General features: G+C 43.1%; 2 protein-coding genes across 4 annotated transcripts; one reads left to right on the forward strand and one right to left on the reverse strand.

Annotated features, from left to right (window-relative positions):
* Positions 1–7,756: 7,756 nt before the first annotated feature.
* HNRNPDL (heterogeneous nuclear ribonucleoprotein D like) lies at positions 7,757–11,504 on the reverse strand. Of its 3 annotated transcripts, XR_011848735.1 has the most exons (9): positions 11,346–11,504; positions 10,890–11,058; positions 10,650–10,811; positions 9,872–10,003; positions 9,662–9,779; positions 9,039–9,227; positions 8,858–8,949; positions 8,397–8,500; positions 7,757–8,003 (listed from the first exon to the last, which is right to left on the reverse strand). XR_011848735.1 is itself a non-coding variant. In XM_072114669.1 (8 exons), the coding sequence occupies exons 1-7, from the start codon at positions 11,420–11,422 to the stop codon at positions 8,879–8,881; spliced, it is 873 nt and encodes a 290-aa protein (XP_071970770.1). In that variant the 5' UTR covers positions 11,423–11,504; the 3' UTR covers positions 7,757–8,003; positions 8,858–8,878. The 3 variants fall into 3 exon arrangements, 2 of the variants coding, with proteins under 2 accessions (XP_071970770.1, XP_071970756.1); XM_072114669.1 differs by lacking the exon at positions 8,397–8,500 and having other exon boundaries at positions 9,707–9,779; XM_072114655.1 differs by lacking the exon at positions 8,397–8,500.
* Positions 11,505–11,520: 16 nt separating this feature from the next.
* ENOPH1 (enolase-phosphatase 1) lies at positions 11,521–27,235 on the forward strand. The gene is given in 6 exon segments (XM_072114682.1): positions 11,521–11,988; positions 22,336–22,437; positions 22,665–22,855; positions 23,536–23,668; positions 25,898–26,021; positions 27,005–27,235. Coding segments are annotated over 6 exon segments (768 nt in total). The 5' UTR covers positions 11,521–11,910; the 3' UTR covers positions 27,145–27,235.
* Positions 27,236–27,331: the final 96 nt, after the last annotated feature.

Genomic DNA, 27,331 nt, shown 5'->3' on the forward strand with positions numbered 1-27,331 from the left:
AGGCTTAATTCATACCATGTTTTTGTCCTCCATTGTAAGGATACATTGGGCACATTGGGTTTGTCTTTACAGCAGAGGGCTAGGGTGTAACCCATCTTTCCCACATAAACTGTAATGGCCTCCAGGGAGTGTGCATGTCGTTCAGCAAGATGGAAAGATAGTTTTCAGTCATCCTGTGTGCAGGATCTGGGCAGATGGAGGTAAAAGGGATGCCACTGTCTGGCAGCATATGTCATTGAAACCAAGCTTTGCACACAAAGTAATGAATGAACCTAGCCTTGTTTTCATTTCCAGTCAGCTGTGGTGAGGAACAAACTTAGAAAAGTGCCCCTGAATCGGCCCCTTTCTAGCCCCAATGAGATGTCAGTCCTGGTACCTGACCATTGTATTCCTTTTGATGGTCAGAGAGGAGGTGCTGGAACACAGGAGGGGGCATGTGTTATGCTATTCTGACACTGTCAGCAGTGTGATCGCTCTATGCTCAATCACACAGTCTCCTACCAGTGGCACTCAGGAGCCAGGACAGCATGCTGAAGAGGAGATGGACGCTAGTGACTAAGGAGCTGCAAGCATAGGAATCTGTGTGCAACGAGAAGACCATTTACAGCAATTTTTGGCACCAATTAATCTTAGGCAACAAACATGTTCTACATTAGTAGCCACCTAGGTAACCTGCAGATTGCATAGAATTAGTCACTGTTCAGTATCACATAATCTCCTTTCAACAGTTGAGTGGATTACACTAGTAATATACTGGGACTTCTCAGCAACAGTGGGGATATAATGAAAACTGCAATAAAAAAAAGGAGAATTATTCTCACCGTTAATTCAGTTTCCATTAGTCCACCATGACGGCCCCAACTGGAGGATGACCCTTGACCTCTGTAGGGACAGGAAGCAGAGAGGTTAAATGCCCCTCCCCCGCATCCACACTCCAGTGACTACCAAATAACTACACCGGCTGTGGATGCAACCCATTTATTGTATGTTATAGTCACACACAGATACAACAGGTTAAATAATAACAATACTAAGACTACAGGCAGTCCCCGGGTTACATACAAGATAGGGTCTGGAGGTTTGTTCTTAAGTTGAATTTGTATGTAAGTCGAAACTGTATATTTTATAATGGAAGTTCTAGACAATTTTTTTTCTTTTGCCCCAGTGACAATTGGAGTTTCAAAATTTTTGGTGTAATTGGACCAAGAATTATCAATAAAGCTTCATTACAGACACCTTACAGCTGATCATTGCAGTCTGGGACTATAGTAAAGCATCCAGAGAGCTTCACCAGAGGTCACAGTGGGCAGAGGGGTCCGTCTGTAACTATGGGTTGTCTGTAAGTCGGGTGTCCTTAAGTAGGGGACCACCTGTACTCTGTCTTATAAAGCAAAAAAAGGGGGACGGGAAAAATATATGGCCGGTCATGGTGGACTAATGGAAACCAAATTAACGGTGAGAATAATTCTTCTTTTCCATGGCGTCCCCCATGACGGCCCCAACTGGAGATGTACCAGATTACCAGTACTTCTAGGGGGGGACAACTGCCTGCAAGACCTTCCTACCGAAGGCCTGATCCCTGGCACATTGGACATGTAATCTGTAGTGTCTAGCGAATGTTAACTGGCTAGACCAGGTAGCTGCTTTACAGATGTCTACTAGAGAAGCCCCACGTTTTTCAGCCCATGAGGCTGCCACCCCCCTGGTTGAGTGGGCCCTCACAGTCCCTGGAATGTCCATATTCTCGGCATCATATGCCTCTTTGATGGTAGTTCGGATCCAACGGGCAATAGACGCCTTGGAAGCTTTTTTCCCCTTGTTCTTCCCTGTGTACTGCAGGAGGATGTTGTCGTCCTTTCTCCAAGGTCTAGAGATGTCCAGGTAGTGGAGAAGACATCTCCTCACATCCAGAGTATGCCATGCTGACTCCTTACTGTTCTTTGGGTTCTGGCAAAAAGAAGGTAACACAATTTCTTGATTGCGGTGAAAACTGGAAGACACCTTGGGTGTGAAAGTCTTATCTAGAGTTAGAATCACTCTATCTTCCAGAACTCTAAGATAGGGCTCTCTGAGGTAGAGAGCCTGAATGTCCCCTAGCCGTCTAGCTGAGGTTATGGCTATAAGGAAGGTCAGCATCCTCTAATGGCTCAAATGGAGGCCCCATCAGGTGATTCAACACCAGAGACAGATCCCAGTTTGGGATGTTTCGTTTTAAGCGAGGCCTTAACCTGGAAGTAGCTTTCACAAACCTCTGGATCCACTTGTGCTCCGCCAGGGAGGTATCAAAGAAAGCACTAAGGGCCGACACCTGGACCTTGAGCGAACTTGTCCTCAGCCCTTTATCAAATCCTGCTTGCAGGAAATCCAGTATCTGCGATATGTAAGGAGACAACTGGTTAGGAGGATCTGAGCCGCAAAAGGACACGAATTTCATCCATATTCTGGAGAAAATTCTGTGGGTGACTACCTTGCGACTGGCTTTCATTGTGGAGATTGTCGGATAGCCCCTGGGCTATTAGTATCTTCCTTTCAGGATCCATGCAGCGAGCTGGAGAGCCTGCGGATTGGGATGAAGGACTGGACCCTGGAACAGGAGATCAGGACGAGGCAGTAGCAGGAATGGATCTGCCAGTGCCATCTTCTTTAGCCAAGGAAAACAGTTCCTCTTTGGCCACCAAGGAACGGCGAGGATAGCTTCCGCCTGGTCTTCCCTGATTTTTTGTATGACTCGGGACACGAGAGGTATTGGGGGAAAGGCATACAGTAACAGCCCCCCCAGGACTGGCTGAATGCGTTCCTTTGGCTGAAGGGAACTGTGGGTTCCAGAGAGAAGAAACGTGGGAGCTTCGCGTTCTTGCTGGAGGCAAACAGGTCTTTTGACGGATGTCCCCACCTCTTTATTAACTGAAGGAAGATGTCCTCGTTCAGACACCACTCGTTCTGATCGATTTTTCTCCGACTGAGGAAGTCTGCCGCCAGATTTTCTTCCCCCTTGAAGTGAATGGAGGAGAGGGATTGAAGATTGTCTTCTGCCAAGGCAAAGATCTTGCTTGAGAGTGCCAGGAGATCCGGATTTTTGGTTCCCCCTTGGTGACATAGATATGTCACCGTAGTGACATTGTCCGAGAATATCCTGACGTGCTTCCCCCTCAGCATTTGTGTGCTGGATCTTAAGGTTTCTAGCACAGCTCTTACGGAATCTGGCCACAGTCCTTGAACAGGATGATCTGCAACAATCGCTCCCCATCCTGACTGACTTGCGTCCGTCTGTATAACTGTAACTGGCCAAGGATGCCAGGGCACTCCTTTCCTTAGATTTGCCAGATCTGTCCACCAGTCCATGGATCGTGAGACTGAAGGGTGAATTTCCACCTTCTGGTTTAGGTGACAAGGATCTTTGTCCCAGGAAGACAGCACCCAGTTTTGTAGTGACCTTGTGTGGCTTTGACTCCATTGCACGCACTGGATGCATGCAGTCATGAGTCCAAGGATTCTCATCGCTTCTCTTATGGAGCAGCACTTCTTCTTCTGGAATGTCTGTACCTGGACAATTAGCTTTTCTCTTTTTCCGGCGGGAGAAAGGACATTTGTTGTGTGGAGTCTATTAGTACTCCCAGGAATACTACATTCATGCTCGGGTCTAGGTTGGATTTTTCTGTGTTGATAATCCAGCCTAGCTGTCGAAGAGTCTTCATGGTGACATCTCTGTGAAGAATCAGCTCCTGTCTTGAGGCACTTACTACCAGAAGGTCGTCCAGGTATGGAATGATGGATATTCCTTCTTTTCTCAGGAACGCTACTACCTCGACCATTATCTTCGAAAAAGTTCTCGGTGCAGAAGATATTCCGAAGGGAAGGGCTTTGTACTGAAAGTGAACTTCCTCGCCTTCTGGTGACAAAATTGCAAACCTGAGAAACTTCTGCGAGTTGGGGTATATTGGGACGTGGTAGTAGGCGTCCTTCAGGTCTATCGTGCACATGAAAGCCTGGTGTTGAATTAGAGCTGAAGCGGAAGAGACGGTCTCCATCTTGAACCTTCTGTAGCGGACATACTTGTTTAAGCTTTTCAGGTTGCAGATCATTCTGGACTTCCCGTTCGGCTTTTTTATGAGGAACAATGGAAAATAATGACCTCTTCTTTGATGTTCCGGAGGTACGTGGATAATCACATCCAGCTCTATTAATTTCTGCACTTCTGTCCAGAGTTGAAGTAACAGGTCCCGAGAAGGTTGCCTGGTTAAGGCGTAACTTGTGGGAGGAAGAGCGGTCAATTCTATCTTGTAGCCGTCCTGGAGGATAGACATTATCCAGGAGTTTGACGTTATCTGGCTCCAATGTTGATGAAATTTCAACAGTCTTCCTCCCACCTTGGCGTCATTGCTTCCTGAAGCTCGGGGCGGAGTTACTGGCATTAAGGAGAAACCCCCTGCCTCTTCCACCTGTGGAGTAGCTCCACCTTCCTTGCTTACCCTTACCCCTAAATGACTGTCTCCTGTCTTTGGGGTCACGAAAGGAAGGTTTCCTCAGATTGGTCCTGGATTCTGGGAAGCCCTTCTTCTTATCCACCGGCTTTTCCAGGATGGTGTCCAATTCAGGTCCAAACACGTACTCTCCCTCGAATGGGATGCCGCACAACTTAGACCTGAAGTCTCCACTCCACTGGCGCAACCAGAGGGATCTTCTCACTGAGTTGGAAAGAGCTCCTTCCTTGGCACTAATCCTCACCCCTTCCGCTGAGGCGTCCGCGATGAAAGCTGTGGCTGCCTTCAGGGTTGAGAAGGTATTAAGCAATAGATCCCTTGGGGTTCCATCTCTTACATGCTTCTCCAACTCCATTACCCAGTGGAACAGGGTGCGAGCTACGGACGTTGTAGCGATGTTAGACTTTAGGTTCAGCATGGAACACTCCCAGCTCTTTTTCAACAGGCTATCAGCCTTTCTATCCAGTGGGTCCTTCAACTGGGTAGCGTCCTCAAAAGGCAAGCCAGTCTTCTTGGTCATCTTGGTGACCTGGATGTCCATCTTAGGAGCTGAGTTCCATAGTCTGGCCTCCTCTTCATTAAAGGAAAGGCGGTTCCTAAATTCTTTGGATAAAGAAATTTTATTTTCCGGATCCCTCCATTCTTCCAGAATCAGATCTTTGAGTGTGTTGTTAACTGGGAATACACGCCTCTTCTTAACTTTAAAGGAAACCTACCACTGCTCACATGATAAAATCAAGCCAGCAGACTACCTGGTAGGCTATTTAATACTGATGCCGGCACATACTTTAGTTAGGCATGGCGATCGTTAGTTTAGCTAAAAAAATGTTTTACTTACATATGAAAATAGCCCTCCGGTGCTACCCTACGTCATCTTCGGAAGGGAGATGCCTTCCGATCTTTAATTATTCCCGCCTCCTTCATGTGCCGAGAGCCGTGACGTCACCAAGCTCTCGGCACCTATCGCGCATGTGAAGGAGGACGGTTACAATGAAGGAGGCGGGAATAATTAAAGATCAGAAGGCATCTCCCTTCCGAAGTTGACGTAGGGTAGCACCAGAGGGCTATTTTCATATGTAAGTAAAACATTTTTTTAGCTAAACTAAAGTATGTGCCGGCATCAGTATTAAATAGCCTACCAGGTGGTCTTCTCGCATGATTTCCTTTAGGTTTCCTTTAAGCAGACCGAAGAGTTCATCCTGAATGGACTGCGTCTCTTCTACCTCCTCTATTTTCAAGGTATCTCTTACAGCTTTTAAGAGAGGCTCTAGGTCTTCAGAGGGCAGTAAATACCTTGACTCCATCTTATTTGCAGAGGTGGAGGGGGATGTATCAAACTCCAAAGAATCTCTGACCGTAGCTTCTTCAGAGTCTGAAGCGGGGTCTGAAGATGAATCTACTATCCTCTGTCGCTTTTGAGGTGGCTCCTGAGGGGTAAAGGCAGCCAAGGATGATGAAACAGACGATCGGACTTCCTCCTGGATAAAACTGCGCATCTCATCCAGGAATGAGGTCCTTTCCTCACAGAGCAAAGTATCCAGGCATTTTTTGCACACAGGTTTCTTATATGCACTCGGCAGTTTTTCAAAACACATGTTGCATTTTTTATGAGCCGTTTTTTTCCTTTCAGAGGAGGATTGCTCCTTAGCACAGACTTTTTCATTGGGATCCTATCGAGGAGAGGAGAGCCCAAATAAGGAAGTGCTATAAATGGGACATGCAGGTGACCCACCACCCTATCCCTTTAACCCCTACTCACAGGAGGTGGGGATAGGAGGTCCAAACCAGAGGCCTCCAAATTGCAGGGTTCCATGCTCCTAGAGGGACTATAGTAACCAGCCAGCCTAGAATGTAACGATAACAATTGAAGGCCTGGAGATCAGCACTGCAATGGTTAAAGGGTAGAATTTTACCTGGTACAGGTAAGCCAGGAGAGATCCACCAGGGTCTATAAAGTAAATGTGGCCCATATCAGAATACACAAACATAGAAATACAGGCGTGTGTAGCTCAAGAGATGCAAGGAAAAAAAAACAAACTGAATAATCGCCAGAAAAACCTTAAGCTCGCAAGCAGCAGGTTAGAGGTACGCTCCAGTATGAAGATTAGCGCGATTACCACGCTAAAGCTATTAAAACTTAGCACCCTGCAATCCTGCTTCCGGGTCGCGCGGCTTTGAAATCACATCCGGTTTCGTCACTCCACCGGAAGTCGACGCCGGCTAGAAGTGTGCGGGAGCGTGAAGATCGCGTGTTCCAGGTGTCCTAGGCTCCAGGCAGAGCCGAAGAAGACGCAGTTCCTGATGGGCAGAGGAAAGGGCCGCGACCCGATCGAAGCCCGGAACTGAGCTGGGTAAGGGATAGGTCCCGGCGCCATGGTGCTCCCCCTGGAGAGAATTTTCCTCTCCACTCCCTGCCCTGTGTAGGGACAGGAAGCCACTGGAGTGTGGATGTGGGGCATTTAACCTCTCTGCCAAAGGAGAAATTGGAACAGTTTTAGAGAACCAGACTACTACCCAATTCCCCATTCATAAATAATGCACTTAGGTATACACCCTTCCTGTTATTTTTCTGGTGCCAGCAGTCCTGTTCTGGTCATGCAGCAAGGTACCAAGCATTAGAGGAGCATTCATTTTATGGTGGCAGACAGGTAGTGTGTTGCTCCCTTCTATGCCAAGGTGACAAGTGAGCTCCACTCTCCCAGCAGCACTTATTGCCATAATGTAACCACATGCAGGCCGTACAATGCCCAGGTCTACTCTATACAGTTTCCACTATTTCCACCTTCTGTGGCAGCAGGCCCATTGATACCCTTATTACACCCCAATTTAGTGCCCACATTACACCCTCTTTATGCCAAGGTGACAGGCACAACCCTCACCATCCTTTCATGGTCATGTACCAGTGATGCATTAGTGTTCGGTTTCAAGTGTGGATCAGGCCAGGGAGCTCAATGGACCATCAGATGTGGCCCATTGATTGTATAATTCAGAAGGTCTGCTCTGGAGGGTTTCCCTGCTACACATACCCCCCACCACCACCATCCATGGCAATTTCAACAGGCCCATAGTAAATTCACAACAGCACTTGGGACTTTCAAGATCTTCTCATGAGACATGTACCCTTATCTAGTACTGTTACTGGATATACCTAGATACCCTATGGAGTTCAGCATCTCCCACCCATTTCATAAATTTCAACGTTAGTAACTAGAAGGCTGTACAACATACTGACAAGATGTTCATACAATATTTGAGTAACACACTAGACAATATAATTTTTAGTTTTTTATTACAAATGGCAAACACTGGACATGTAATGCAGTGAAGTCACTAGGTGACATTACTGATTATAAACATAAAATTGAACATAAAACCACTGTATACAGATAGGGATGAGATTAAAAAAAAAGAAAAGGGGGGCACTATTTACAGCAAGACACCATTGTGCCTCATTCACAAGTCCTCAGAAGTATTTGTAGGTTCTCTCCTCCCCAGACGACCTGTGTAGCCTGTCCTCTCCACCTAAAAGAGAAACAAAAGCATTAAAACGTTGCAATAGTGAATGCAATTTACAGATGAAAATCCTCCTCTTGGCAAGGCCCTTAACCCCCTTTAATTCCAAGGTGTCCGCTATGAAGTGACATCTACTTATGACCTTGCCAAAATGTCACCCTTACATTCCTCTGCAGACTTCACTACAAGCTATAAAGAAAAGCAAGCATTAAATCCTAAAATTCAGAACATTTAACAAAAGCCAAAATTATTAATCTGTAATAGCAACTAATCTTTAAATCTCCTGTAAAAAATTTTAATCGAACGTTAACAAAAAGACTTAAGATAAAGGAGCCAAAGTCTGAAGTGGTTTTCCCCCAGTTTAATCTTTATGCTGGAACATGAAGTTGGAAGAGACCATACCACAGGACAGCGGTTTCTGGTGTACGCCTTGCGCTCTGCCCACAACGTGCGACCCCAGAGATAGACGTGGTCAGGGTGACACACGGCCTGCAATGAAGTTCCCGCTGGCGGGTACAAACAAGGTATAATGTCAGAGTTAGAAGACAACATTCTTTACCTTAAGTTGTACCCATTTCAGTACTTTACCTGGTATTAATTTAATAAAAATTGCTTATTTATTCCAAAGAGTGTCTGGCATAAAGACCAGAAAACCCCCAATTTAAAAAAACGATCTGTATAAAATTAACCAGGGAAAAACATTTAAGGTCGCGTCTTTAAGTTAAAGCTCTATAAAAACATTCATAAATTCTAAACAGCCAAATACAATTTATTAAAAAGAGGCCACACAGTTTACGTCATCTTTATTTTAAAAAGTTAGGTTTCAAAAGGAGTTATCCAACTAGGTTTCCTTTCATACACACCTTATGTGAAGATCATAGCCCTCAGTATGGCTGGTAGTTGTTTTGATGGTTTCCTGCTCCTCTCGAGGCCTTCCCATATGTGCTTTGTTGACCTGCATGGATGCATTGGAAATAGTAAATTTCTTTGTACTTGTGGACAATACCATGCAACACTCATTACAAGCCACAATGAATGACTCACCACTGTAGTCTGTGTAGCCTTGGTTGTTGTATCCACTATAGCTTCCATAGTTGTAACCAGAATAATCATATCCACCATAGTTATTATAACTAGCGTCACTATATGAGCCGCTTCCACTGCTGCCGTAGCTTCCGTATCCTTGATCATAGTAGTTATTGTATCCTCCTTGGTTCCAACTTTGTCCTTGACCTAAATAAAGTGGATAAATAGCAGATATGTTAAATTTCTCATACATGTTCACAGGATGTCAACTCAGGTAGAGGCTGTCTAAGATTATATTGGCCATCTGTGCCATTTGTCTCAAACCGTTAAGCTTTCAATAAGAAACCCAACATTCTACAAATCTTTGAATGCAACCCACACTAGTAGCTATACGTACATCCTAGTTGTACACCAATACCCATTTAGAGATTAAGACATTGAGCTTCTTGTTTGGCTGTCAAGGCATGTTTAATATATTGACTTATCCTGAGCCTAATGAAGATTTTTTGGAAGATGAACTCAGAGGTCTTCTAATAAAACAGCTCAACGATGCTTTACCATAACCCACCCCCCAGCTAAAGACTTCTTTTCAGGCAAGAGGAGATTGTCCTTCAGAAAAAACTGAATACATTACTACATACCTCCTCTGCCTCTCCCTCTTCCACCTCCTCGTCCTTTTGCCGTACCTCTTCCTCCTTTCTGTTGTTGCTGCTGCTGTTGTCTGTAGAGTTCCTTGGGTTGTGCAACTTTAATTTCACACTGAAATGATGAAGTTGCAATAAGTACCAGGTTTGATGAAAGCACAAGTTTGGCTTAGAAAGGAAAACTAGACATCACTGCACCAAACGTACCTTTCCTGATCCTATCTGGTGGTATCTGCTCTCCAGGAGCTTCTTCACTGGCTCTTCATCTGTGTATGTAATGAAGCAGAACCCTCTCCTTTCGTTAGTCTTTGTATCCATTGGGAGTTCAATGTTCTCGATCTAAAACAAAACCGGTTGAAAGTTAGTTTAGTCACACTGTGGGAACAACGGCTGCTAGATGTTTAAGCCAGTGCAGTAACTTCGATTCTGCGAGAATAATTTGGATCCAGCATTGCCAACAGTTCTCATTGGATGTGTTGAGACTATGCCATGGTGCCTTCCATACACCACACATGCAGAAATCCAGGAAGTTACAATGCAGCCTAGAGGACATTTTCGGCTACTACCTACAATTGGAGTTATTCCTATTTCGTCAACTTAATGTTGTTGGCATGATGAAAATTATACAATTTTCTAATATACTTGCTGTATTATACTTTGTTTTCTAGATCTCTCCATGCACATTTCAGACCAGCACATTAGTACCACAGTAATTAGAGATTTGTGACACAAGCTGTTCACCTAAATCACCATGGTCAGATTTTTGTCCACTGGAAATAAACAGTGAAGCTTCTTATAGAAGGGCAGCAAGAAGAGTTCTAGAGAAGTGTCAGAATTGATACAGAAAGTATAATGGAAAAATATTAATATTTTTTCACCATGCAAAAAACATTTGCAGGTGAGAAAACATGCAACAAGCCAATGCGATCCTTTACCTATAAATTATCAAGCGTTTCATGTAAACTGTCAACCTATTTTTACTTACATCTCCAAAGCCTCCAAAGTATTCCTTGATCTGCTCCTCGGTGGTGTCTGGACTCAGGCCACCCACAAAGACCTTCTTTGGAGGTTCCTTCCCCTTTAAAGCCTTAGCTCTTTTGGGGTCAATAAGTTTCCCATCGAGTTTGTGCTCCTTGGTTTCCAAGACCTATTATACACCAGAGATCAGCTTCATGCAGCACAGCATTATGTACAGATCAGTTACCCAAAGCAGCAGAAGCCTTACCTTATCCACACTAACTGCATCCTTGAAGAGGACAAAGCCGAAGCCCCTTGATCGTCCAGTAACTGGGTCGGTCTTGATAGTGCAGTCCACCACTTCTCCGAACCTGGAGAGGTATTCAGTCAGGTCCTTCTTGCTGGTGTCCCAGCTCAGGCCTCCGATAAACATCTTCCTGTAGTAGAGATCACATCAGTGAGCGCAGCTCATCCCCAACTACGTCATTGCCATCTACAACCCTATCACACCCCAAACCAATCATTGGTCAGGCCGCTGGTGACGTCACGGTCTAGCCAGAGAATGCTGATCGTTAATCACGGTAGTCTCAGTCCGCTAGCGCCACCAGTGGTCATGTGAGGGACAAGACTCTTCGGTTTCCGAGCAGATTATCAGCCATCAGATCCGATGCAGGCCTATACCATGCATACACACCCGCCACGTAACAGTCGCCGCCATTCTTACCCTTCATCCTGCTGGTTCTTGCTGGCGTTGATCTTAGAGCCCTCGGAGTACTGGTCCATAGCTTCGAATCCGCTCATTATTCAGGTGGAAGATGCCGCTGCTAGTCACACTAAGAACTTGACCCACCGCAGTCAACAACGGAAAAGATCCTTAGCCTGCCCGCCCTCCCCTTTTATACTCAGAGCAGGGGCCAATGAAACCGCGGGATCTTCCTGACGTCACGCAAGGAAGCTGAGTAACTATTGGCTACGGCGAGCGGTGGAACGCAGGGTGGCCGGAAGTGTTCCCAGCAGGGTGCTGCGCCACCTGGAGAAGAACGTAGACAATGGAGGCATGTAAGCAGCGTGCTGTGAAGAAAATGGCTGCGGGTGTAAAATGAGCCCGGTGTACCCAGGCATTTCCCTGCTATGTACAGTACACGTGCCCCTCACACGCCGCAATAACCATGCCAGTACTAATAAATGTGTCATCTCCTGGGGTCTCGTATTGTCCTCCACTGTTATGGCGCCGCGTCCCCTCCCTCTCGTGCTGCGGCTTCCGCTCTAAGCACCGCGCGTGAGGAAAGATGGAGCCGCTCCCTGCAGCCGTCACTGCCATTCTGCTAGATATCGAGGGCACAACCACCCCCATCACGTTTGTAAAGGTAACCCGGGTGTAGTGGGCAGCCTCTTAGCGGATGGCACAAGTGGGCACCTCGACAGGACATTAGACATTAGCTTGTTCCACGTTTAGACTTGGCTTCAAAACTCTGGCATTGCTGAGGCCTACAGAAACTGGTTATGCTTGCACTGGGATATCTGACACCTGTTCTGAACCAGTGTTGGTACCACATATGGCCTCCATGCACCTTCTTCGCATCTCTGCTTAATGGGAACCTATCAGCAGAACTTGACCAAATATACTACAGTTGGTGCTGTCAAGCAGATTAAGGGCCAGTTCCCTTATGAAATAATGAAAAACAAAAACTTGCCACCAATGCCCTTTTTCAATTTTACCCTTTTTTGCCTTCCATCCTTCACATAACTATGAGGGTTGTTTTCTGTGTAACAAATTGTACTTCTGAAAGGAATGTAGAGGAAATCTGGATAAAAAAAAATTCTCCAAGCAGTCTGATGATGATATACAGTAGCTCTGTATCGTCTGCCTAACTTCTTAACCGGCCTGGGAGTCTCTGAGAGACACCTGGCTGCCATAGTAGCAGGGCCCCTGCTGCCTCACTGGGGAGAACAATCCGTACAAGGATGCACCGCTGGCATAAAATAAGGCCAGTGCCAAAATTGCACAGTATAGAAAACATTGAAAACAGCAATAGCTGACAAAACTTTTGAAAAATTCATTTGATAAATGTCCCTCAATACTGTTTGGAGCTCATTTGTCGTTTATAGACTTAAACCTTTGAGAAATAACTCAATGAGTATGGGCTAATTAACAAGTCATTTTTATTTTCTTCAGTTGAAGCATTCACTAATTTTTTTTTTCATGTCTACAGACCACAGACTTAAATAGATCCTCAAAAATAAAACGGCACGTGGATGACGTGTGTCTTTATTTCTCAGATGATGCTGGAGAGCCTGGTGTTATTGCATCTAATTTCTGCAAAACATGATCAACAGTTGCCAAACCGACTTAACAAAAAAAGCAATATGTGCGGATACAATTCTGGGACCAATTGAACCGAAAACTGAGGTTTTTTATTGATTGATCTGAGGGCTGTATTTTCATGCTGCACAACTTTAAGTGCCTGCACCAAGTAACCAGCACCCTAGATGTACTAGCAACCACATTGCAGTACAAACTACCACCCCAGAAATAAATACCACTGTACAGCAATAAATACCACCCTAGCAACCAAATACTACAATCAGAGTAGACAAAAATAGTGGAGACCCCAGAGCAGATAATAATATGTGAGACACCCCAGAGTAGACCATAAAAATACTGAAGACCCCCAGAGTCGACAAAAATTAATAAATCCTCTCCTCCTTCTATTCTCCATGTGCCTCTCTGCTCTGTGTGCCTCAAGACCCAGAGCAGGGAGGCAGTACAGTACAGTACAGCTGACAAGTACTTACCACTGAAGAGTCCTCTGCTTCTTTTGGGGTCGCTCTGCTCTGGGTCTTGACAACAGGTCATTCAATCAGAATCAGGAGTCAAGACACAAAGAGGACTGGCAATAGTGGACCCGGGGGCATAGAGGACTTAATGGACGCGGTGGCTGGACTCTGGCTGTCACAATGGTCCAGGCCACAACTTGAGGCTCGACAGGCTGCATGTGGCCCATCGGAGTGGGTTGTGCACCTCTTATCTAGACATTTAACGACCAGGCCCTTTTTGGTTTTTGCATTTTAATTTTTCACTCCCCACCTACAAAAATTCATAACTTTTTATTTTTCCATCTAAAGCGCTTTATGAGGGCTTTTCTGCATAACAAATTGCACTTCATTACTTTCCAAATGTGAAATTGGTGAAAAAATTTATTTGCGGCATATTCTTGTGGTCTTGGATTTTACGGCTTTCACTGAGCGCACCAAATGACATGTCTACTTCATTATTTGGGTCAGTGTCATCATGGTGATACTAAATTTGTATAGGTTTCATAATGTTTTTATACATTTACAAAAATTAAAACCTCCTGTACAAAAAAAAATTTCTTTTGTTATGTGGTGGCGCTAATAACTTTTTCATACTTCAGTGTACAGAGATGTCATTTTTGGCAACTTTTGATGAGTTTTCCAATGCCACTGTGCGACCTTTTGATCACTTATTGAATTTTTATACAGGCGGTCCCCTACTTAAGAACACCTGACTTACATACGACCCATAGTTACAAACGGACCTCTGGATGTTGGCAATTTACTGTACTTTAGCCTTAGGCTACAATAAACAGCTATAACAGTTATAAAAGGTGTCTACAATGAAGCTTTATTGTTAATCCTGGTTCTTATGACAATCCAACATTTTTAAAATCCAATTGTCACAGAGACCAAAAAATATTTGGCTGGGGGTTACAATGATAAAGTATACAGTTCCAACTTGCATACAAATTCAACTTAAGAACAAACCTACAGACCCTATCTTGTATGTAACCCGGGTCCTGCCTGTATTCTGCAAAGTGGCAAAAAGTGCTTGGAATAACCGTCATTTTAATTTAATTTTTTTTTTTACTATTTTTTAGACCCCCTAGGGTACTTTACCCTAGGTTGTCTGATCCTACCAGAGATCCATTAACGCCTCTCCAAGCGTCATAGACGCATGGTGAGGGGCCATTAGTCCCCAGAATCCCTTGTAGCACGTGGGCACTGCATAGTCTAGAATGGAGCTGCTCCAGGTAGCAGTGATGTTACGGGAGGGGCGGAGCCTCTGGGAAAGGGGTGTTGCTTTCTACACAGTCTCCTCACAGTGCAGGAAGTAGAGCTGTAATGGCTGCCTTCAAGTAGAACAGGTAGGGTGACTGTGTGCATACATGTGTATGGAGGTGAGGGAGCTTCACAGGAGGGGATATGATGGTTGTAGCAAGGTCAGGGAAGACATGGGACTGTATTCCTTGCAGGTACTGAGGTGGCATGAGGTGTATGTTGCATAGGACTGCATGTCTGGGCGGATGCTGAGGTGGCATGAGGTGTATGATACATGGGACTGTAGGTCTGGCAGGGGATGATAGCAGCAGATGGCATCCCCTCACTCAGAGATCAGAGGTTAACGCCTATACAAACATCAGCAACGCCTGTATATGCAGTTTTACTTTTTAAAAAAATACAAAATCCGCCTGAGAGTTTTCTCCTCTCTCCCCTAATTCTGCCTGCAGAGCTGCAGCTGATTCCTGCAGCCCATAGCCTCGGCTAGAAGGTCATGTGACTGGAGCACTGATAACTGATACTATGGGATCACCATAGGAGCACTGTTATATGTTAGTTGCATAAACAGTATCTAAAAGGTGTAAAAAGAAAAAGTCAGACGCAACTTCAATATTAAAAAAAAGGGAGGAAATAGTGTGCGTTAGCCGCAGTCTGGACGTTTGGTGTCGGCGGCGTTAGCCGCAGTCTGGTGGTAGGAGGTCTCGGTGGCTGCTGCCGCTGTGTGGTTGGGGGGTCGATGGCGTCACTATACCTGCCTCAGTTTGCTATTTAAACACAGAAGATACTGACGCATGATTCTCTTATATAAATAGCGGCTATCAACATTATATACAGCTATGAGTTTTACATTTGTATCACTGAAAATTTTATGCTCCTCTTCGGCTAAAAATACTCCTCAAAAATAGTAAGAGGAGTATTATTACCCTTCTAGAAAAAAATGTTAGTACGACCTCTGGATCCTACCATATATTGCCCTATACCAGTGTTGGCGAACTTTTTAGCGGCCGGGTGCCCAAGCTGCAACCCAAAACCCCCCTTATCGCGAGATGCCAACCAAAAATTAAAGCAGTAACTTATCACTCCCTGTTCTTCAACATCTTTTGATCATTTTGGCCTCCTGAGGACAAGAAGGAAAATTTGCACCATATTAGCTTCTTTCCAGTGTTCCTCAGATAATCATGGGGCCAGAGAAAGGTCCTGTCTACTCATTCTTCCTCTTGATACAGTCCAAAGTAGCAAAGTAAGTATCACTTTAATACAGAACCGAAAGCAGCAACTTTTAAGTTGCTTGGAACTGCAGGAAGATTCTTTGAGTCCTGTCTGGTGTGCTAGGGTGATGGCCCGCAGAAAGGGGTATGCCACCACTGCCCTATACTACAGTTTGGCAGTATAGGAGGATTTTACACATCATGTATTACGATGTGCAAATCACACATTGTAATACATTGTGTAAAAAGAGACAGCCTTGGGTCTTTGTGTGATCTGAGGCTGCCATAGCAACAGATGGCCACTCTCTGACATGCTGGCGTGTTCAACAGGTTAACACGCTCAATAGGTGCTAGCAACGATAATGGGTGTTACCGGTGGGTGTTTGCTGCAATAAGCCTGTGAGCCCTACGTCACACGTTGGTAAGGGGTTAAATGAGATGATTGTGTGATGAATTTGGCACTGGGAATGAATGTGTGCTCTCATGTTAGGACTGCTAAAGTGATTGGGAACAGGGCATTGGATTTGGTAACAATTTTTGTTACAATGCTTATTTTACTGTAAGGGTACATTTACATCGATGTGTTCTCTCCGGGGGAGCACATGTCAGTGCGCTGGAGAGGAGGAGTGTTGAGTGCTGCTCACTCCTCCCCTCTCCATAGGAAATGGCGCCTTACAGCCGCAGATAAAGCAAGCTCTATCTTTTTTTGCAGCCACTCCATAGAAGTCTATGGGTACGTAATATGGATGCTTGCACCCGGATATACGTCCACACACGACCCGTGTGAATGGGGCCAAAACTCTTGTTCACTAAAGTGAAATGGGGACGTGTGGTTGCTGTTTGTTCAAGGGCTAGCACACATCCACATTTCTCTTCTCATGCCCATGGCTGATGCGGTGGGCATGAGCTGACTACCTGAGATGCAAATAATAATGCAGGTCCTATTCCTGCTCAAGTTTGCGGTTTAGGTAATCTTTTACTACAGTTTACGGCCTGCAAGCAGCACACTTTTGTGTGCATGTGGTCTTTGGTGGAGTATTTCCTGTTTTGTAATGTTTTATATATGCATTTTTCTAGAGTCGTTAAAGTCCCATAGAGAAGCCTTTAGTAAAAACATTATTTAGAACTGTGATGGGGAACTTCTTAGGGATCCACTGCCCTACAAAATTGTTATCTGTGCCCACCAACTGATTGGAGCTCCTCTGTGTGACCTTCAATTGTCTAGAGTCCCTGACTCAAAACAAGAGCTCCAATAATAATCCGGCCCTCTGCTCACAGTTTCACTCTTCCTACAATTCTAGCTGAGCAGTCTCTGTGCTGGGAATGCCAGGGTGTCAATACCATAGATTTGTCACCAGTGACCTAGAATATGTTAGATGATCCAGCATAGGAATATGTAATATGGCTTCTAAACAACTTCTACCCTCTGTGGTTTTGAACTATAATAAAAGTCACACAAGGTCTTTATAAAATTCAGAATCTTAAGGGGAGATTTATCAAAAGTCTCTTAGAGAAGAACTGTTCAAGTTGCCCATGGCAACCAATCAGAACTCGGCTATCATTTTCCCACAAAGATGAGCTCTGATTGGTTTCCATGAGCAACTTGAACAATTTTACCTCAGAAACTTGGTGATAAATCTCCCCCTTATTGTCCATTAACAGAGCTGGACCCGGAGATTGGAGATCTGTCAGTGTGTTTGAGTGTTAGACAATATGCCCATGAATATTGATGAAGGTTCATGCCCCAACTAAAGTTAATTGAGAGATGAGTTCAATGGAACATGATACCCAGAAACAATGAGTAATAAGTGTCATCCCCTCTGTAGTCTGTAGAATCCAGGTGTTTTCCCGGGTGTCATACCTATTGGCACAATCCTAGTTATATTTACAAACACGTCAGAACTGTGTGTTACATTTCGTTGTCACTGTGGAATATTTACTGTCCCTTAGGAATCATTTTAATCGGCATGTTCACTTTGTGAAATGATAGGGTTTAAGCTGATGAGGTCCCAGGCCAGAAAGAATGATATTTCAGGAGGATTTTCCCTATCAATTCCCGTGATGCTTGCACTGTAAGCTTATAATGTGGCAGTGATGGAAGAAAGACTAACTACAGATTGGTGTTTAGAGAAATACCTCTATATTTTCTAATAGATTCAGTACATATGGTTTGCTTAGCATACATTGGGAAGTATTATTTTAGGACAGAAACGTTTGACCTAAACAGGTCTTCCAGTCAGGATATAATCAGGAAAGGTCCTCTGTTTTACATGGGGGTGGGGAGACATTTGTTCAAGCGAATTGGACAAAGCTTTAATTCCCTGCACAGCTGCTCCTATGCAGACAGCATGGAAGTAAAAAAATAAAAGAACCTGGGGAATCAGAATCCTGAGGTTTCATTGGCACGTTGCTTATTTTCATTGTTTCTGTCACGCTTTTTCGTTAAGTTTTGAAACACATTTGCTTTCATAGGATGCTTTTTGGCTTGAGGTGCTTGAAAGGCGTTTCACTACACTTGAACATGGCCAGAACCAAGCGTGTGAAACTTTGTGTGAGGCTTGATAAATTCAGAAGTATATCGGGTAACACAGGCTCCAGCAGAGCTGCCTGAGGCTGCATTCACACGGCATTTACATTGCATTTTGAAACCCAATACAACAGCTTAGGATGATGGCACACGTGGCATTTTGAACGCGTTTTTGGCCCATTTTTAACCAGTCTGTCAAAAAACGCATGCGTTTTTGAAAATGCATTCATTTTTGACAGGTTTGAATTAAGATAATTGGTCAAACCTGTCAAAAATGGATGCGTTTTCAAAAAATGCATGCGTTTTTCCAAAACACATGCGTTTTTTGACAGACTGCTTAAAAACAGGCCAAAAACGCGTTCAAAGCGCCACATGTGCCATCACCCTAAGGAGAGTAGATTTGCGTCCCGTTTTTGTGGCTATTTTCTGGACGCAAATATGGACCGTGTCACCCATAGGTAACCAATGAGCGGTATCCGCAAAAAAGTACGGCAGCCACGCGACCTGTCTCCGGTGATGTTAATGTAAATGAATTGTGCTAACATTGCATTTTGTAACAGCAATGTAATTAGGCTAATCTGTTGTACAGCGCTTCAAAGCAAAATGTAAGGCCTCATGCAAGCGACCATATGTTTTCTCCCGTATATACAGCTGTATTATGGCCATAAATACTGGATGTTTTTCACATCTAAGGCACTGTAACTGTATAAAATGCGGTGGGCTGGATGACTACTGGCTATCTAATTGAAATCTCCACCGACTGGTTCTGGTCTTCCTGGATACTACACGCGTATGAAGCATGTAAGCAACATTCATTTTGTACTTTCCCATAGAGTTCTATGGCCCATACAGAACGAAAATACATGCGAAAATAGGTGTATATATATATATATATATATATATATATATATATATATATATATATATAATCTTTTTATATACGTTCATGTACATGAGGCCTAAATGCCATGTGTGAACGAAACCTTACTGAATGGTGGCAATGGATTTCAAACTTGCACCTTTGTACATTTGTTTACATCAGGTCTCATTGGGTGGTTATTGAGATTACCTACCAGAGCACTTTGTACCCACTGAGGACCAGTGTGCTGATTTTTTATGACTTATTTGTTGCCTTTATTGCTTTGATGTGTGCTTTACTGCATGGATAGGATTCAACACTTTATTGTTTGGAATTTCTCATGGCAGGAAACAGGGAGAGCAAATGAGGGACATGGCTTTGTACTCATCCTGTCCACTCTTTAGGTGCTGATTGGGCACTTTTTTAAGGGTTTTTATATTTTGTGTTGTTGCTTTATATCTTTATTATTGAATAAAAGTGTTTTGATATTGGTCATTTGATGCATCACCATTTCTTTTCAAGTTTTGCTGCTATTGTTTGACACATGACCATGATTATTTGTAGCAGTGCCGGCCTTACATTAATTTAAATACAATGGATTGCTACATATACTCAGCGGGGTCCATTCCCACTTGAACATGGTTGGTTGTGATAGGACTTCTCTGGTGAGGTATCTGAAAATGAGCTCTGGAAGTCGGTCCACCCCTTTAATACCCTCATTTCTTATTATATATTTATTTTACCTCAAGACACTTCTCATTGCCTAAAAAGTTTTCAGACATCAAATGCTCTGCAATAAGTGTTTGAATTTGGTAACATTGGATATACCTTTTAGAAAAATATTGCATACATCTATTTTCAGATTTTGGATCCAAAGTGAATTTATCAAAATATCTATTTTTTTGCGATTAAAGTCACCAAAATTGACCTAGGTCAAACAAGATATTTTCAGCTTGGACATCCAAATCTTCAATTAAAATGGGGGTTCCCCGATCCACCCCCAGGTGGGCTAAGCAAACAACTTTGTAAACTATGAGGGGCACTAAGAATCCAAAGCCTAGTAGCTGATCCTTATGTTTTGAAAGCAGATACAATAAATATTAATATATAACCTAAATCCCATGAAGGTGGACCTATTCACATCAAGTACTCTAGGCAATGGCCAACTCTTAAATCTTCTACAGATGCCATCCATTCTTGGCCCATTCTTACCCAGTATTTTCCCTGCTGTGGGCAGCAACTTTCCAAAGAATACTGTGGTAAGAATACAAGGGAGATACCATAGCTCCAGTGAGGATGGAAATGACTGACAAATAGGGTGAAGAGAGGGTATAAGAGGTTAGGCTGGTTATATAAGCAAGAGCTATGCCACTTGCCAAGATTGAAAGCACAAAGGGTATGAGCTCACAGTGGTCTAAGTGTAAGAGCCCTCATAGACTGTGGGAATTCTTTGGTAGGAATATTTCACCTGAATAATTTGCCGCTAAACAACAAATTATATATGTAATTGGTCTATGTGGTGCCTAAAGTAGCCAAAGTGAGTGTCACCTTACTTATTTCTAAGGGCCAGTTACCATCTGCGTCCATTTTGCAGTTTGTTTTTTTAGATACATTAAGAGCAAATCATCTTCTTGGATGCCTTGCTTCTAATTGTAAAGCTACATTCACACTGCCGTTGCCCGCCGTACCGTAGCACGGCAGGCACATGGTACAGCCAGGGGAGAGGAGGAGGGGTAGAGCGCCGCTCACCCCCGCCCCTCTCCACCGCACCGTATTCCGGAGAAAGATAGGTCCAAGTTTCTGTTTTGCATTTTTTTTTATTTCTTTGCTTTGGCCACTAGATGTCACATTGAAACTCTGAAATATAAAATTAGATCATGCTCAGTATGAAAAAGTGGATGGATTAACTGATGGAACAAACTGATCCAAATAGAGACCATCCATTTAACATAGAAAACAATGTAACAATTTTAAAGGACCAGAGTCTTGTGTTAGCCTTCTATCACTTCTGAAGTAAAAACTACTCAGCGGTTTGCCTCCAACTATCCACTCAAATAACGGAAGGCCTAACAGGAAGATGTAAAAACAGATACTCACGGACACTGTTGAAAGTCTGAGTTATCCATCCGTTTTTAAAGCAAAAATGCAGTGCTAAAAAGCCCAAACAGCATGGCTCTTATATGACAAGAGAATGCCCTCAAGTCTGTGATGCTAACATAACACATGGTCTACAGTTACAAAGGCAGGTAACTAATGGTGGGCTGTTAGAACCTATATGATTAATTTTACGTAAGTTTTACAAATGTAATGCTAAATGTCATAGTCTGTGGTGGAAGTTAGGGAAGTTGTAAAGCAATGGACACCTATTCATTTCATGTGTATAATATTTTGGCTCTATGTGTCGTATAATAATATGGCCATTACATTGCAGCAGGATGTTCTGACCGTCTAGTACAATTGCATCTTATTGGATGCATCTATTATAGTAGCACTGGTAGAGATCCTATATAGCAGCACACGCTATGATTGCAGGAATTCTATTTACCTCTGCATTAAACAACAGATAGTCTATAGCAGTGATGGCGAACCTTTTAGAGACCGAGTGCCCAAACTACAACCAAAATCCACTTATTTTCCATCAAGTGCAAACATGACAATTTAAACAGTAACATTTTGCTCCCTGTTCTTCCACAACATTCAATTGAATCGACCCCATGAGGATACCAATACAGTTGAGGGGAGGGGACCTCCAAAGATAATCCAGCCCTGTTCACACCTTCTCACTCCTCCTGAAGTTCTAATCCATCAAAGATGTGAGATCTTAAAAGAGCGTTGAGAGCAGCATCTCAAGTTGTCTGGGACTGCAGAAAGATTTGAGTCCTATCTGATAAACTCTGTTCTGGGGAGGCAGCCTGGGTTGCCCAAAGAAAGGGCTCTGAGTGCCACCTCTGGCACCCGTGCCATAGGTTCGCCATCACTGGTCTATAGGAAAAAGGACAATGTGTGATGTATGACCAGTGCTATTTTTCTTGCCCCTTAGGACATCTTGTTCCCTTATATACAAGACAATGTTGAAGAATACCTGCAGAAGCACTAGCATGAGGAAGAATGTCAGGATGATGTCCGCCAGCTGAAGCTACAGGTTCCAACCTTATTAAATGTTGTATGTGGCTGCCAATTCAAATATTAAATGCAAATCCTAGAAATTCTATATTTTTTCCCACCTGTGTTATCCTATAGGGTTGTCTCCCTGGTCTCACAGAAAGTAAAGCATGGGATCTACAATGTAATGTGGTCATATTTAGAATTTTGTTGTATCCACACAAGTCTCATTTCAACAAATTAGCTGTTTGTCTTTCTCTTTGTAAGGCAGAAAAAGACAGTGGACAGAAAGGATTTGTGCCGATCCCCAGCAATACAGAAGCTGAATTACAGGTTATCAAGGGCGTGGTTGCCAATGTTCTCTGGCAGATGTCCCTGGACAGGAAGACAACGGCTCTGAAACAGCTCCAGGGTCACATGTGGAGATCTGCTTATGCTTCTGGAAAGGTTAAGGGAGAGTAAGTTGCTTTTTTTCCGTAAATATAGTGAAAAGTCTTATTAAGCAGATAACAGTCATATTTGCCTGAGATGAGTCAAGCTTAGAAGCTGCTGGGGGAGGGTCAAAACATAGCTGCATCGTTTTCTTATGCATTTTGCTTTTATCGCATTTACTTTGTAGTCAAAATAACACATCACCTTTATTCTTTGAATGAATATGATCACCAAAATTATATAGGTCTTTTTAAAGGGGTTTTCCCACAGACCAAGTTAGGCGCTATCCACAACTTTCTTCACGGAGACCCCCACTGATCATAAGAACGAGTGGTCCGATGGGGTCCCAGGTAATTAATTAATGGAGCAGACGTGGAGCAGCATGATCATTCTGAGCCAGTCATCTCTATGGAGCTGACGGAGATCGCCATCGTTTGTACTTTTCAACTACCTGGTGGTCATAATCGGATCTGTTTTTTTTTCAACATTTGTAAATATTTCCGATCACTGATATCAATTATACAATTATCAATATTTTTTTAACAACCTGCATGTAAGCAGCCATTGTGCATACCCTTTTACTGGAGAAATGGAGACTGAAAAGATTATCTGGAAAAAACATTGAAGATAGACATTTATTTTTAGGCATTCAGAAGAGTTTGTTATAATGCAGAGTGGTATTAAACAATCTTCCATTTTATTGTAGGGTGTATGATGATGTGGTACCAGCTCTAAAGAAATGGAAAGAAGCGGGCATGAAGCTGTATATATTTTCCTCAGGGAGTGTTGAGGCACAGAAACTCCTATTTGGTTACTCAATTGAAGGTGATCTTCTTGAGGTACATATACTGCCATATGCTACTTTAGTTGGGATATTTAGCCTATATAGTGCTTTAACTCCTTACTGACGCGCGCCCCGCTGCATGAAGAGGGCTCGCATATTGCAGCAAAGACTTACCGGTAACACCCGTGATCAGTGCTAGCACCGATTGTGGGGTTTTTTTCCCGCCGATCGCCGCCGACAATGCTGCATGGGTGCCACCATTTTGCCGCGTATCGTCGCTCCCCATGACGTCATTGGGGAATGGCGATCCGTCTCCTTGACAGCCTCGGGTCTTCCAAAGAATAAAGTAGACATGTCATTTGGGGCGCACAGTGAAAGCCGTAAAATCCAAGCCCACAAGAAAATGGCGCAAATGTGTTTTTTCACCATTTTCAGTGCATTTGGATTTTTTTTCCCGCTTCCCAGTACACGGCATGGAATATTAAATACAATCACTATGAAGTGTAATTTGTTATGCAGAAAATAAGACCTCATACAGCTCTGTACATGGAAAAATAAAAAAGTTATAGATTGTTAAAGGTGGGAAATGAAAAAAAACAAAAAAAGGCCAGGTCGTTAAGGGGTTAAAAGAATAAGATTCTGACTAGTCACTATTTTAAGTTTGTGGATATTGATTGTCAAAGCACTTTTATTCTATGAACTGGTATCATAAGTTGCCAGGCCACTGATCGCTGAAACCTGTACCTAAGAGAGCAAGTGGAAAAAAATATTTAATCGTTGGCACAATGACATCACAAAAAAAAGCATCCATCCCAAAGCCTGACTTTTCACTGAACTGTAATTTCAACCTCTTGAACTTTTTGGAAGTTCAGGTACTTAGATAAACAGCAATGATATTAAAGGATATTTACCCACAGGATGAAGGATTGTAAACCAAGCACATTTACATGCTGGTGTGGGTCCCCTCTGGCAGGATCTGCTCTTCTTTTAGTTTCTTATGCTCTTGTTTTTATGGAAAAAGGCTTTATAAATTATGCTGATGAGCCCAAGGGGCTCCAGGCAACATTGACATCTATGGAGCCTGGAGCCCCCCAGACTCAATTGTATAATTTTTACAGCCTTTTTATATAAAAACAAAGGCATAAGAAGCTTAAAAAAAGAGTGGATCCTGCCAGAGGGAGCAGACACCAGTATGTCAGTGTGCTATGTTTGCAATCCTTCATCCTGACGGTAGATGTCCTTCAAATGCTGACATCGGTACAATGTACAAGTACAAGCCCTTGAACTGCTTTGTAATTGGAGAAAATAAAAAACATTTTGGTTGTTGAAAGGCGGAGAGTGAAAATTTTACCTGTAACTTTCTCTATTTACATTATTATTCTTCCAGTAACGTAGACAGTCTGACTTTACTAAACAATTCTTTGATGAGTGATGAAATACTTCTATTTCCATTGCATACAAGACTATAAATGAGGGACAGCAGGCTATTTTAGTGTAACATGCTAATGTGATTAGACAAAGCATTGAACATCAGGATATGCACACAAAGGGGGGCTATTTATATAGTAAAAGGTGTGGCCTGATGATTTACACATGACTGGTTATTCATTGCCACCACAGCATTGCATTATATATATGTAGCCTTTTAACTAATCAATTTCACTATGCTATGACTGAAAAGGTGACCATTCTCTTTACTGCTTAAATCCCACAAAGGAGATAAAGCTTCCCCCACAATACATCTGATATGTAGCAAATACTAATTCCCAGGGTCCACAAACTGCACTAGAAGCGAGGCTGGATCCCTGCATGTTTTCCAATAATAGGTAGAATTTATTAAATCTGATTGTAAATTGCGGTTATAATGGAAGCTTTCAGGCGACTGGTTATAAGTTGTTCTCCCGTTTTTTTGTATATTGGCTCAGAGTCTGTTACTATCTCTTGTAATAAATGTATTTATTTTGCATATAATTACCATATTTTTAGTAATGCTGAGGTTCAGTGAGGCCAGTTTCTGAAAAAGCACTGAAAAAAAAAATCAGCGGCTACACCACCTCCTGCCCTGCGCCCATGCAGCGCGTCCGTCTGAGGGATACATCAAGAGGCCTATGCCTCCATGACACGCTGGCGTATGATAAATTCCCCCCATGTGCCCATGTGCATGAAGTATGAGCAGATTTGTTTTTATAGCTTTTCAGAATACTGTATATTATTTGACAAACCCTATTATTGACAGTTAGCCTTCCATTATTCACTTATATATATGTATACATTTTTTTTTCAGTTATTTCATGGCCATTTCGATACCACAGTTGGATCTAAAGTGGAAAGTGATAGCTATAGAAGAATTGCTGATAAAATTTGCTGCTCTACTGAGAATATTCTTTTTCTTACTGACATCATTAAGGGTAAGCAAAATGTCTGTCCAATATTAAAGGGGTTTCCCACTTTCAGCACATAATTGTTACTGTTGTTGTAATTTTCCAATATACTTTCTGTATCAATTCCTCACTGTTTTCTAGATCTCTGCTTGCTGTCACACTATAGGGAGGGTCATCATTTACTTCCTGTGGATAAAAACCAGTCCCTGGTCATGTGATGTGGTGTGCACGGCTCATTATATTACTGCTCAGTAATCAGAGGGGTGTGTTATAATGAGACAATCACCTGGGTGACATCTCAATGGAGCCTCGTGTAGAATGACAGCAAGCAGAGATCTAGGAAAGATGTAGAAAATATAATGGAAAATTTTATAACTTTTTTTACACAAACAATATCAGTTATTTGCTGAAAGTGGACAAACCCTTTAAGTATATAGCCACACTGTGTGTAACATGTTCTAATTGTGAAGGTATTGCAGGGAGATGAGGTGAAAAACAGGATCCTTAGTTTAGGAAATCAGTATCTAATGGGGGGGGGTCGACCCCCATCGCAGGCACCGGTCAGATACCACCCTCCTCTACTCAGCAGAAACCAGACCAGAAGGCTCCATCTATTACCTTTTACCGCAGGGTATTGGCTTCCTACCCATCAAATATTGATGAGGCATCCTGAAGATAGACCAACAAAAAATTTACCTTCAATAACACAGGCAAAACTGCTTCTAGCTATATGCCATAAGTTTTGGTCCATGGCCAGTGGATAGATGAGCTCATAACCCCATGGACAGTTCCTTCTCTTGACAGATTTTGTAGCAGGTGGATCTGATTCAGTCACCTATTAATGGCAGTGCAATGCTGCGACTGTATAGGCCCACATAACCCTCCAGTGTCTTGTATTTACTATTGGAGATCGACATTGGAAATATACAGAGACATTTATTTTATTCTATTCCATTCCATGTGAAGGTAATGATTATTTTGCTTATTGTTCTTTTCTATATTTTCAATAGAGGCAGAGGCTGCGCGGGAAGCAGGTGTCCATGTGGCTATAGCAGTACGGCCTGGTAATGCTGCTCTGACAGATGAAGAGAAGTCAGAATACCATCTTATAACATCATTTGACCAGCTGCCACTGCAGTCCACACACTGAATTTAGGATGACTTATTAGAATGAGTGTTTGCTTTTTTTTATTTCAACTGTAATTATAGAAATAAACATGTACATTGCTTCATTATAAAAATGTGTTGTTTTTCATTATTAGTGCACTCATCTGGGGTAGCCAGATAGGAAACCTGTGCTCCATTCACCACCAGATACTTAGGAAGCTGTGTGCCTG

The sequence above is a fragment of the Engystomops pustulosus genome, chromosome 1 (assembly GCF_040894005.1).
Source record: "Engystomops pustulosus chromosome 1, aEngPut4.maternal, whole genome shotgun sequence".
Taxonomy (NCBI): Eukaryota; Metazoa; Chordata; class Amphibia; order Anura; family Leptodactylidae; genus Engystomops; species Engystomops pustulosus.